Here is a 12,493-nt window from a genome sequence, read left to right on the forward strand (position 1 = left end):
CCTTCTGCTTGTTTTCCCTGTCCTTCTTACCCTCCTTTCTTTTTTCCCCTCCTTTTCCCCCCTCCTTTTCTTCCCTCCTCTTTTCTTTCCCCACCCTTTTTTCCCTCCTCGTCTTTCTTTCCCTCCTCTTCTTCCCCCCAAATTGTTTTCCCTGCCTTTTTTTCTGTACTCTTCTTTCCCTGCTCTCCTTCCCCTCCTGCTTGTTTTCCCTGCCCATTTTCTCTGCCCTTCTATCCCTCTCGATGGGCAGAGAGGTGGCCTTGGTGTTGTCTTGTAGCCCTTAACCTCATCCACCGGTGTTTGATACAGGAACAGAGCAGGGAAAGGAGGGAATGAGGCAATAAAAGGTCAAAGGACACCTGGAGTGTGAAAAAGCTGAATTCCTCCTCATCAAATTCAATAAATATTCCCTGTGAGCAGGGCAGGGATCCCTTTGGCTGAACTGTGAGCCATTTCCCTGTCTCTGAGCTCAGCCCAGGGCTTGGCTGGGCTTTCTCATCGCCCACCCAGGGTCACAGCACCCCAAAAGGACAGTGGGGAGTCCAGGAACAGCGCCCAACCCCATGGGACAAGGCAGTCACAGCCCCTGGCTGGGCATGAGGCTGCATTTTGTACCGTTCCTAAAAATATTCYCCAGCCCTCAAGTGAAAACCGGGTGGCTCAGATTTGAAAACCAAAATGGGAACAGCTGAGCTGCATCCCATCGTGTTTTCTCACCTCCTCYCCCTTCTCTCTTCACTTCTTCCAGATCAGGGAGAGGGTGGCAAAGGAGTGACCAAAAATGTAGAGAAACGAGGCAAGGAAACATTTTTCTCCTTTTTATTTCTTTTCCTTGTTTGAGAGGAGAGAAGGTTTTTATAAACAAATATATTTATTTTATTAGAAAAGGGGATTTAAATTTTTTTCATTTTTGAATTCCAGTGAAAGACTATCATTATGGGATAGGACATTTTGGTCAGTGCCTGTCCCCTCCAGCCCTTGCAGAGAAGTGAAATCTACCCRGGTTCTGYCCAGAAAACTGTTTTTYCTCTCTTTGGTTCTTKCATGGAGAAAMTRAGSCAGCAGGCAGAATTTCCCCAGYTTTGGGGTGCCCAGRTCACCTCAGGGCTGAGRTTTCCAGAGRGGCTTTGGTGTGAATTTTGGGCTGTAAATCCCAATCCTGCTGCTGCTGCAAAYCTTCCCCTCCTTYCCCACACCTGCCTTGCCCTGTGCCYRCAGCCCCTGGAGCCTCYGGAGTGGGAATCAAAGTGGGAGAGGGGGAAACTCAGTGAGAGAAATTCCTCATAAAGCTGAGCCCATCCTTTGCTGTCCAAAAATATGGTTTGGGGAGTCAGCAGGAGGGAAATCCTTCCTATYGATCCTTGCCCAGCCAGGAATTGCCAGGAATTACCTGGAATTACACCGGAGACCTGGGGAGGAATCTAAGTGGGATGGGGGAAATCCAGGCCCTTAAAATACTCCTGCTGCAAATGAACACGTGCTTAAATTCTGCCTGTGATTCTGCAAATGTTTATCTGGCATTAATATTTGGAAAAAAACATGAAGATCTGCCGCTGGTGCTTTATTCATCAGGAGCATTTTGAGCCTGTGAAATCCATGCAGGAACAGCAGCTGGAGGATGTGCCTGGGCTGGGAGAAGGAGATTTCAGCTCAAAATGAGCCCAAAATGAGCTCCATCCCACGCTGACCTCGCTGTGTGACTGCAGCCCWTCAGCCCTGTGCCAGGTTTTGGACCCATCTGATTGCAAGCAAAGATAATTCCATGGGATTGGGGTGAGAATGGATTGCTGTGGGCTCCAGGAAAGGAGCTGGAGCTAAGGGATGGGTTTTTTCCAGGCCTTATGGTGGATGTGGCAGGGCTGTGGGAGCAAAGGCTCTCCACAAAGTCCTGTCCCCCATTCCCAGCTCCATCAAAGCAGTTGTTGGATGTGGGGGAAGAGGGGATGAGGTCTTGGTGGCTCTTGGAGCTCTGATATTCAGACCTGAACTGGAGGCTTTGCTGGAGACCCCACAGTGCCTGCCTGGGTGGGATTTCAGTCCATCCCACTCCCCCATGTGCTTTCCCCAGGCTCAAATTCCACCTCAGGCTCCAATCTSCCACCCTTCTGCATCTTTTTGCTGCACACCCCGAGCCTGGAGCAGCTTGGAGGGGGAAGCACAGACCCAGAGACAAATGCTCCATGCTGCTGGCACGGGCAGCTCATTCTCCCTCTGGTTCCTTGACACCGCAACTGATCCCAGGCTTAATGGACTGCACTTCCACTGCCAGTTTCCTGGGAAAACGACTCCCAATTATGCCAAATGTTTAACTTTAGGAACAAGCAGAACTGCACCCAAGCCTATCCTGCACATCATGTTTTTCTGAGCCTCTAACCTCTGCTGCCATTTGGCACGGGAGCTCAAAGGGGAGTTTCGGGGGCTGCAGGTTGCAGACTGTGCCAAGGATGCAGCAGGATGGAATTTTGGAATTACAGTGCTGGCAGGGAGACCTCCAGCTGGGACTTTTTGTTTTCATTTATCCTTGTTTTGCAGCCAGGATGTGCCAAAAGCTGAGTTTATGGACTGGGCCTGTTGCTCCCACCTGCCCTGGCGCTTCCAGACTCGGAGTCAGATYCTTTATTTTCAGCTCCACGATTCCTTCCAGTCTGAGCACTCTTGCATAATTAAGAGGTGAAGCTGGCAGGCTGCATGCAGCTAATACAGATATGATTAATTTTCATCCCTCTGTTTGATTTGGAAGGTTGTCCTTCCCGAGGCAGAAGGCTCCATCCCAGATGGATGGAAAACTGCCAGCCGGACGCGTCTTGGAGGGACAGAGGGACAAGACGTGGGAAAGTTTAGTGCTTTGGAAAAGTGACCTTTCTTGGTAACTAATTTGTCACTTCCCAGCACCATCTGCTTGACTCATCAGCTGCATCCATCATAACTGTGCAAAAACGGACTGGAAAAGTCAATTAAAATGGGAACTGGTGTCAGATTTGGATGGGGTTTGTGCAAATTGTTTAGGGAAGGGAGGAGAAGACCCCACATTGTATGGGTAACATTTTTTCCATCACCCCCCAGGATGGAAAGGATCATGATGCCCAGGTTTCCAAGGAGCAAAGCTGTGCTGGAGTCTTTGGACACTTTCCATGGCACAGGGGCTGATAAGCTGGAGCGAATGCCCAGGGATCTGGGAAGCACCTGAGTGTTGGACACGAGCTTTTCGAGAGGGCTCTGGCTCCAATCGAGCGTTATTGATGGCTGTGACAGCAGCAGGGCCGTGGTGACACCTCCTGTGCCCRTGTCCTATTGACTGGCTGTGATGGGGCCAGGTGACAAATGGCTTTCCCGGGCTGGGCAGTGGCTGTTCCTGATATCCCTCCCCAGGCAGGCAGGAATGCTGCCCTCCCTGCTCTCACAGCCCACGGATCCCATTCGATGTTTCATGGCTTTCCCAATTCAGTTTTTCCCTCCTGTCCCTCGTCTGGCTGCTCCCAGCCTCCCTCAGGAGCAGCATGGGGATGTGCCTGGCCTGATCCCAAACTCTCTGGCATCAGCTCCTGGCTGATGGTCCCGGGAGAGCACGGATGAGTTCTTGCACAATTCCCTCCCTCTCTCAGCACCTCGTTTGTCTGGAGAGGGATGACAGTGCAGGGTTTGCGTTCCCTGGGGGATCAATGTGCCAGGCTCAGTGAGGATGGGAAGAGGTGCCACAGGAACACTCAAAGTGGCAAATTTTGATRTTATTGTGATTTGCCAATTACAGTAACAACATAATTGACACAGGTGTCATTTTAGTGCTGGTACATTCACATCRTAAAAACATTGTCCTGCAGGCTCAGGATCTGAAAACACAAGYTGGGAGAGAGGAATTTCTCCATCTTAGAGATRGGGAAACTGAGGCAGCAGCAGATCTGCCCCAGCTGTGAGACCACTGGGAACAGCTGAAGAGCCTGGGGAGGGAGCAAAGYGGACCTGCCTGGAAACGAGAAATGAGAAAACTCCAAAGCAGATAAGAGCATTCCCTGCCTGGGAAAGCCGTTTCCATGCAGGCCAGGCAGCTGGACAGGGTCACAGGTGAGTGACTGAGGTGTCTGTACGTGGATATAAAGGGAGGGGAACGGCAGGAGCAGCCAGGTGTGACAGGAGGGAGAAGAGCTCTGGCCTCCAGCATCCCCTGGCTGCACTCCCCAGGTAGGTCCTGGCACCTCTTGACCACGGCAGAGCTAGCTCTGAGGAGGAGGAGGAGGAGGAGGGAAGAAAAGTGATGCTGGAAGAAGGGGGAAGGTGTTTTCTGCTCATCCCCATCTCAGAGGATCGATCCCAGCAGCTCCTGCATCCCCATGGCACCTGGCAGACACTGGGCACTGATGCAGAACTGTGGGGAACCTGAGTGCTCTCTGTGCTTGGGAGCTGCTCTGAGCAGGGAGGAAATGATTCTTAGACAGGTCCTGAGGACAGGAATGGTTGGATTTTTTGGGAGACAACTCGGTAGGTGAATGTCCTGTCCTGTCACTGTGCCAGTTGTCTCCCCCTCCTGCCCCCACACTGGCATTGACTCTGTTTTGGGGGGTGAGCAAAGCTGGCACCACTGTCCCAACCCCGTGTGCCAGCAGTGCTGAATTCAGGATCATTCTGCTTTTTTTATTTTCCCTTTGGAGTAGGGAAATAAATCCACCAGGTACTCTCTGCCTGGAGAGGAGCTGAGYTGGAGATCTCCAAGAAAGGGAGGGTCATCCAGCAAGGGTATTTTTGAGTGGAGAATTGTGTGGTGTGGGTGTTTTTCTGGGGGAAAATGGAATGAATCAATTCCCAAAGGGATAGCCAGGAAGAGATGAAGGAGGTGACTGAGTTTATTTTCTTTGCATTCAGCAGTATTTTTTCATTTATTTATTTATTTRCTGCAGTGACACAACAAATGAAAAGGCACAAAAGATTGATGCTGCTGAGGGAACATGGGAGGGCCTGAGAAATTCTGCCTGGATCCCTGCAGGAAACAGGGCTGGGGATGTCCCAGGGCAGGAGGTGGCTCTGGTGGCCCAGTTTGGGTGGGCAGGGGGATGTGGCACTGGTGCAGTACCCAGGGAAGGGAGAGGAAAGGATGTGACTGACAGGTGCTGTGGAAAGGGAATATTTATTAACTTCCACCRGCCCTCGGTTCAATACCAGCTGATATTTATGGGAAATCTAATTCAGGAGTCAAATCTGACCTAACAATGTCTTCTCAATAATGTCCAAACCAAGAGGTTGTTGAAACTAATTAAGGATCAGGCTCCAATCAGGTGGAGAAGTTAAGCTGTAGGACCAGACTTCATTAAATCTGTCCAGAGAGAATATTTTAATATTTAAAGAGAACATTCAATGTTTACATAAGTCCTTTCCTGATGTGAAGTCACAGTTAGATCACCTCAGAAGGTGGCTTTTAAAGCCCTTTATTCCAGCCTCAGACAGAGCCAGGCTGGAAAACGCCTTTCCCATTTCCCTGGGACTCAGTGAGGCTTCTTTAAAGATCCAGACCATCCAGGAAGGTTTCCAGTGGTGAAGAAAATCAAAACAAAAATGTACAAAACAGCTGTCTGAAGGTTTTCCTCTCTTACAGCATCTCTGTCTCCCGTGCTGGCACTGGGATTGATGGATTTRCTCTGGACGTGTGCAGGTCTTAAACCAACACAGCTGGAGGGGCTGAGGCACGAGAACTCAGGGAGGCTTGARCAGTCCTGAAGGGCTGGGCTTGAAATCTCTTGAGATGTTGCTCAAGAGCAAATCTGTTTACACAAACAGGTTTGAGAAAAGAATTGTCAGTCAAGACGCTTCTATTCTCAGCTCAGGAGCAACTGGGAGAGTAAAYATCCCTCAGGTTAGCTGGGGGTGAGCTGGATTGCAGCTGGGGCAGAGCCAAAGGCGTTTCTTGTCAAACATCTCTCTCCACTCCTGCCCCTGGTGTCTCCTTTCCCGTGTTGTCCAGGCTCTCAGGATGGTTTCGAGGAAGGTGGTGGCTACTTTGCTGCTGGTGCACCTGCTGTCCATGCTGGCTGAGCAGACCCACGGCTTCATGCCCTTCTTCACCCAGAGTGACTTCCTGAAAATGCAGGTAACCCCTCTGGATGGACAAACCAGGAAAGGTTTTCCCCCCAAACTGCTGGAGCACGCCTTCTTCTGTTCAACAGGAGACAGCATGATATCCTTCTCCCAAAATTCAGGGATTTGGGGGGAGCAGAGACAATTTTTGAAGTGTAAGACTAGAAGGGAAGAGCCTGGACCCCTCTGCCAAAGGTCTGACAGACTTGTGGGGGTGTCTCCTGCAGCCCCTTTCCTCGATGCTGGAATTCTTCCAGAGCAGCTGCTGCCTCCCATCAGTGCAGTGATGGCTCTTTTGTTGTAACAAATAATTAACCATCCCCARGCTGGTTGTCACCTCCGGGACGTGCAGAGAGAACGTTTTCCCTTTTGATGTGAAACAAATACCGTTGAAAGGTGTCAGGAAAGCTCAGAGACTGCAGCTTCTGAAACACAGCCCCAGCAAGCTTCTCCCGCACTGCTGAGCCCGTGGATACCGGGAGAAATCCCATTTCCAGCCCCTATCCCTGGATGGCAACAGCTTTTTGTGGGAGCACGGGCATCCCTCAGTGTCCTTGGGGAGGATGAAGGGGAACTGGCATGATCTCCAGATTGATTATTGAACACCATCGCCTTTGTAGCTTTGTGTCTGCCAGGGATTAGGGGSTTTTGGATGAAAAAGGGAGAAATCTGTCCTCCAAAAGTTGTCCCTGCTCCTCCTGAGCAGGACTGGGACACGGAGCATGACGCGTCCATCATATTCCTAAGCACCTCTGGCTTTTCCCATTGGGCTGGGAAGAAAGGGAGGGTGCTGAAGGCAAGTTTAGCCCCATAAATGGGAACAGGCTGACCCTACAGCAGAAAGGCTGGGAAAACGTGACCTCTGCTCAGGATTTTCCATATGCAGGGCTCAGTTTAGCTTTCTTGCAGTGCTCCAGAAAAACCAGGACAAGTTCCYCRGGACAACTGGGTAAGGTCACAGTGYTGTCAGCTCCCATGTCCTGCTGACAGGGTTCTCTCACACAGATCCCCCCACACGTGGGTCCTGTTTACTGTCACCTTCACACCCCACCCTGTAAACCCAACCTTGCCCCCAGTGCTGCTGAATTTCAGTCCCCAAGGCAGCTCTGGCCATGGCTGATGGGCCCTTCCCAGGAAGATGCCACATTGGCTCCAAGAGGTGGAGAGAATCTCACATCCTGCTGGTTCTGTGCCCTGCACTGTGGGTTCCTGGTTTTTGGGACAGTGCAGAGCACATTTGGGACCCACAGGATGCTGATCCCAGCATCACCAACTGCCCCCTTTGTACTCTGCTCTGAAAATGCAGGAAAAGGAGAGGAACAAGGCAGGGCAGAAGAAATCCCTGAGTTCTCTGCAGCAGCTRGAGGAGGAAGTTTTCTCCAAGCAATCTGGTGTGGATGTCAAYGCAGCCAAGACCTTCCAGGTATGTTGGGATATTTGACTGTAAAGCCCACAACAACATGCAGGGGAACAAGGAGTCCMAGAGATGTCCTCTGCCAGCCTGCCTGGTTACATCAGAGAGAAGTTTTACCTCYACCCCATAAATTATCCTGGTCATTCAGCAGCCAAATCACCTCTGAGACCCAACTGCTTCTCCCTGAGGAAGAACAGCTCGAGGGAACAGCTCGAGGTCTGTCTTTGCCAGGCAGTGAAGCCCAGCCAGGAACTCCCAGTTCTGCTTCAGCTCCTGCTCTGTTTCACCTCTGACCCCACAGTTCTCTGCACTGGAGAGGCCTTATTTAAAAACTTGRGTCCAAAGTCTGTTTACAGAGCAGAAAATGGGCAATTTTAGGGATTGAAGTGCCAGGCTAAGCCCTCAAAGGCAGAGTTACCTGGTGAGTCAAGTCTGAAAATTGTGCTTTTCCACTTGAGCATAGGGAAATTCCTCCCTGTCAGTGCAGCCATTCCTACAGGGAGCTTGGCTGTTCTCTGCCAGCAAAAGGAGGGTGCAGGTCCCCACAAGAAAGGGACAGCCCCAGCAGGACCAGCCAGGCTGGAATTTGGCCAGGACACAGCTTAATGTGCGACTGCTGCCACAGCTGTGGCGCACCAACCCTCGGTAACAGGATTTAAACAGCAAAAATTCCCAGTTCAAAGCATGAAATAACCAGCACATCCCCACAGCTGACCAGCACCACAACAGAGCTCTTTGCTTCGGGCACTTCAGAGCCACTGCTGGCTCAGAGTCCAGCTGGAAGGAGCAGGACCACGGCTCGTCCTTGGCTGTTGTTGGAGCAGGAGCTCTGCAGGCTCGGGCTGGTTGATGTGTGACACAGCAGAGGATTAGAAGSTTCAGAAATTATTTTCTTTGCAGTCCCTGCTGCCAGGAGGTGCCTTTATCTGGATTTTGGAGCCAGCCCGCGGGTTATGTAATAGCACTCTGAACAACACAAGAGTGTGTTGCCTTCAAAATRTTGCTTTTCCCCATACGAGGATCATCCTCTTCCCTCCAAATCTGCCCTAARCCTTCCAATAACTCGATCAAAGTGGGGTCAAATCACCCCAAACTCCCTCCCCGTGCTCCCCTCAGCTTTTTCTTCTGACTTCTCTGGCTTCCTCCACAGCAGGCCCTTCCTGTCAGAGCTTGGCACACCCTAAGGCAGCTGGAAAAATACCAAGATGTCCTGGAGAAACTGCTGGCGGAGCTGTTACAGGACACCCCAGACGGTACTGTCAGTGGGTTGATCTCTGCCTTGGGAATTCTGCCTTGCCTTCTTCTCACCAGCTCATCAGCACGGAGATATTTATATTCCCCAGAAGGCTTTTTGTGTCATGTCTGCTCACTTTGTGGAGCCCTCAGATCCCAACCACTCCCTTGTGCACCCTTGTGGGAAGGTTATTCCCTCGTAAGGTGCTGCCTGTGCCCTGGAGCTCATATTGAGTGGCAGCAGCAGCACAACCCTTCCTAGCAGTGTTTTTTTTGTCACTTCCCTGCTCCTCCTCCTCCTCTTCCTCCTCCTCCCAAAAAGTCCTCAGTCTCCAGGGAACAATTTCCAGCAGAGCTTATAACAGCAGCTGTACCTGCRAGGCAGCTCAGCACGTGCAGCCAGCTCAGAACACCTCTCTGCCTGTACGGGGGCTTAACACTGACACTTAATTACACTCCAATTTGCTCCAAATCCTCCTTTTCCTTTGGGAAACTGGGTGTGGGAATTGCAGCAGCAAATATCCAGGGGCAGGCTGTTGTGCATCTCTTCCTGCCTGCAAGTTGAGGGATGATGAGATGGGGCTGTCACTGCACCTTTGTCTTTTTTGGGATATTTAAGCCCAGGAGTGGGGCCCGGCTCTCCCCATGGGATTGTTCTGTTCTGCCTGTGCTGATCCCACTTTGCCTTTGAGCTTTCAGTTGGGGAGCTGAGGAGGAAGGAAAAACACATGGAAAGACTGAATGCCAGATTTAAGGGCCCTTGTGCTTTTCTCTTTTTTCTATTTAGCTGACTGATATCTGCAGGATCAGAAGAGAAAGCGCTGGAGCTGCTCAAGCTGAAATACTCCACTTATGTAAACGAAATCTGTGAGAGAGATTAACAAAATCTGAGATGAGATAATAAATGTGCAGTGTAATTAAACAGAGGATTTGTGTTTTCTGTCCTGTGAATCTCTCAAACAGATGGGGGATGACCAGTGTGGAAAAGGAGAGGAAGAGCTCCAGGGTCTGGAGAACATCCCTGTTTTCCTGAGCATTGCTCTGGAGAGTCAGTCCTGTGAGGAGCTGAGGGAGCTGGRAAGGGGCTCAGCCTGGAGCAAAGGGGGATCAGGGGGGATCTTGTGGCTCTGCACAACTCCCTGACAGGAGGGGGCAGCTGGGGGGGATTTGGGATCTGATCCCAGGAACAGAGACAGGAGGAGAGGGAACGGCCTCAGGCTGGGCTAGAGGAGGCTCAGGGTGGACATCAGCGGGAATTTCCTCATGGGAAGGGTGGTAAGGACTTGGAACTGGGAGGTTTGGAGTTCCCATCCCTGGAGGTGGCCAAGGAATGACTGAACATGGCACTCAGTGCTCTGGGCTGGGGACAAGGTGGGAATTGGGCACAGCTTGGATCCAACCTCAAGGATTCTGGGACTCTGTGAAAGCATGTGGTGAAGCCCAAGTAATTAATCTCTGAGGACTAGGAAGTTTTAACCTGCCCTATTTGCAATGAGGGAAACTGAGGCAAATTTAACCCTCCCTTTTGGAAAAGAGGGAAACTGAGGCAAACCTTCTCCAGACTTCCTGGCCAAACTGGTGACACAAGGAAAGCAGTGTTGAGGGGGGACCTGGCTGTCCCTAACCCAGTTCCCTGCTCCGGGAGGGCACTCTGGCACATTCCCACGCTGCTGGAGAAAACAGGAGYCCTGATGGGCAGCTCCTCCCTGTGCCCAACCCCTCTGGTGCTATAAATCCACCAGGGTGAGTAACAGCTGTGCCAGGCACTGAGTGAGGGAACAGTACCGTGTTCTGCCCTTTCTCCTGCCTCTCAAACACACCCCGAGGTGAAMTCCTAATTCCACTTGAAGATCCTGCTTCCATTTCCATACCTTTGGCTTATCTGAGAGCTACTCCTCTCTGCTGGCAGCAGGAAATCCAACATATGTAAAGTACGCATGGATGAGATCAATGGTATGTACGTGGATATATCCAATTCCAATCCAATTTTATCCTCCCAACCTAACACGAGTTCTGTTCTCRCTGAGCTCATTCCAAGAGCTCTGTTTGTGCTGGAACAACACCCCTCAGAGCACTCTGCTGTAACCAGCCTCGGGAGAGGAGAGAGCTCCCAATGGATAATGGAACAGGCAGCGTGGAGTGGATTACAGCTCTAATGTTTGATCCAAAGGCACACTCCTTGTCCAGGGACTGATCAGCTCCGGGAAGCTYCCGGTATTGCTGATGCAGTGTGAGCTGTGGAATCACTGTAATGACTCTGAGTGGGAGGGAGATGGGAAATAACACATTCCATTAGGCTGGAAGTGAGAGCAGGACTCGGTCTGCAGAGGGGTGATATCCATGGGAGAGCTGGCATGGCAATCACCCGGAGAGCTGTGGCACATTTACACCAGTGTGCAGCAAGGACAGASACTTGTTTGCTTCAGAGGGCCCCTCATGCCTTGGTACTTCAGAGATACCCAAACCTTCACCCCAGGTTTGATTTTGTCACAGGAAAACAAGAATTCCCCCTTGAGGGACAAACTGCTTCCCAAACCCCTCCATAAGCTCCACTGTGGGGCAGAGCTGTCCCTCCACCRTGTTTTCCCAGCTCCTTCATTCGCATCGTTTTCCAGGCTGACACCTCCCCTGTGCCATCCAGGAAGGAAAGTTTTCCAGTGATGCCAGCAGAGAAAGTGAACATGAGCCTGTTGGATTTGCTTGCTGGACCATTTCCCACAGGGCTGATAGTGAGGCTGATGCTGTGGAAAATTCCAGAGGGAGATCCACACGTGGGACTCTGCAGGGAGATCTGGGAGATCTCCCTCTGCACCCACCTTGGACCAGACAAGGCCATGGATTCTGCCAATGGCTCTTCCCAGTTGTCCCAGCCATAAATGGGCTCAGGATGGGACAGAGACCACAGRAACCCCTGTCCTGTCCTGCAGCAAATGTGTTGTGCAAATGGGCACCAAARTACACCTTCAGCTTTTGGGAGGAARTCCCTTCCACCCYCAGGGGCCTGAGCAGGAGAAGTAGGAATGATTTCACTGGAAAGAGATGGAGGGTCCCTAACCACCACCCGCTCCAGGCTGTCAGGGCTCTGATCTGGATAAGAAGGGAGTGGTCTTCAGGTTTTAGGACAGATCTGTTTTGGCAGCCAGCAGCACCCAGGTCCCACCTGCAGGCAGGCAGGAAGAATCTGCTGCGCCAGAAACCAAACCAGAGTTCCGTGGTGGGATGAGCCCARTGAKGGGGGAAAAGAGGARGGAARGGAATGGAATTATCTCTGACTTCCATAAGTACTGAGGAGCTCAGCAGGCCCAGGACACAGGGGTGGCTGAGGGCTCTTGGGTCACACCTGTGCTGTGGCTGTGAGTGACAGAGTGACAGATCAGCACAGGCGGCTCCCAAGAAAGCCCCGACACTTCCCCCGGTGACATGTGCGGGGCTGTCACCCAAACGCCACGGCTAAGGAGGTGGGAGGAGACGCAGGGTTTCAGCAGCYCATCCGTCAGCGGTGGAAGGGTTCAGCTGTGGGGTTTGGGGTGCAGCCATCCCYTGCTCAGGCACAGATCCATCGCCAGGGCTCTGCTCGCACCAGTCCCGGCTCCAGGCTGCCAGCCGGCGCAGCGTCTGCTCCTCTGGCATCTGAGCCGCTGCCAGCAGCTCGGAGGCAGCTTCTGGGCTCGCAGGGAAGGTGGAGGCTGTCCCTCCGTGCTTCCCCCAGCCAGCTCTGGCTGTTTTCAGCCAAGAAATGCTTTTTGCTGAGCCCATCTGCAGTCTCGGCAGGCCCTGCCTGCCCGR

The 12,493-nt window shown here is 51.8% G+C and overlaps 1 protein-coding gene across 1 annotated transcript; it reads left to right on the top strand.

The window, feature by feature from the left end:
* Positions 1-5,956: 5,956 nt before the first annotated feature.
* MLN (motilin) lies at positions 5,957-9,598 on the top strand. The gene is made up of 4 exons (XM_057385365.1): positions 5,957-6,073; positions 7,367-7,483; positions 8,625-8,727; positions 9,495-9,598. Exons 1-4 carry the CDS (start codon positions 5,957-5,959, stop codon positions 9,500-9,502), a joined length of 345 nt encoding a protein of 114 aa, XP_057241348.1. The 3' UTR covers positions 9,503-9,598.
* Positions 9,599-12,493: the final 2,895 nt, after the last annotated feature.

The sequence above is a fragment of the Malurus melanocephalus genome, unplaced genomic scaffold (assembly GCF_030028575.1).
Source record: "Malurus melanocephalus ecotype Western Australia unplaced genomic scaffold, MMel_1.1 scaffold_818, whole genome shotgun sequence".
Classification (NCBI taxonomy): domain Eukaryota; kingdom Metazoa; phylum Chordata; class Aves; order Passeriformes; family Maluridae; genus Malurus; species Malurus melanocephalus.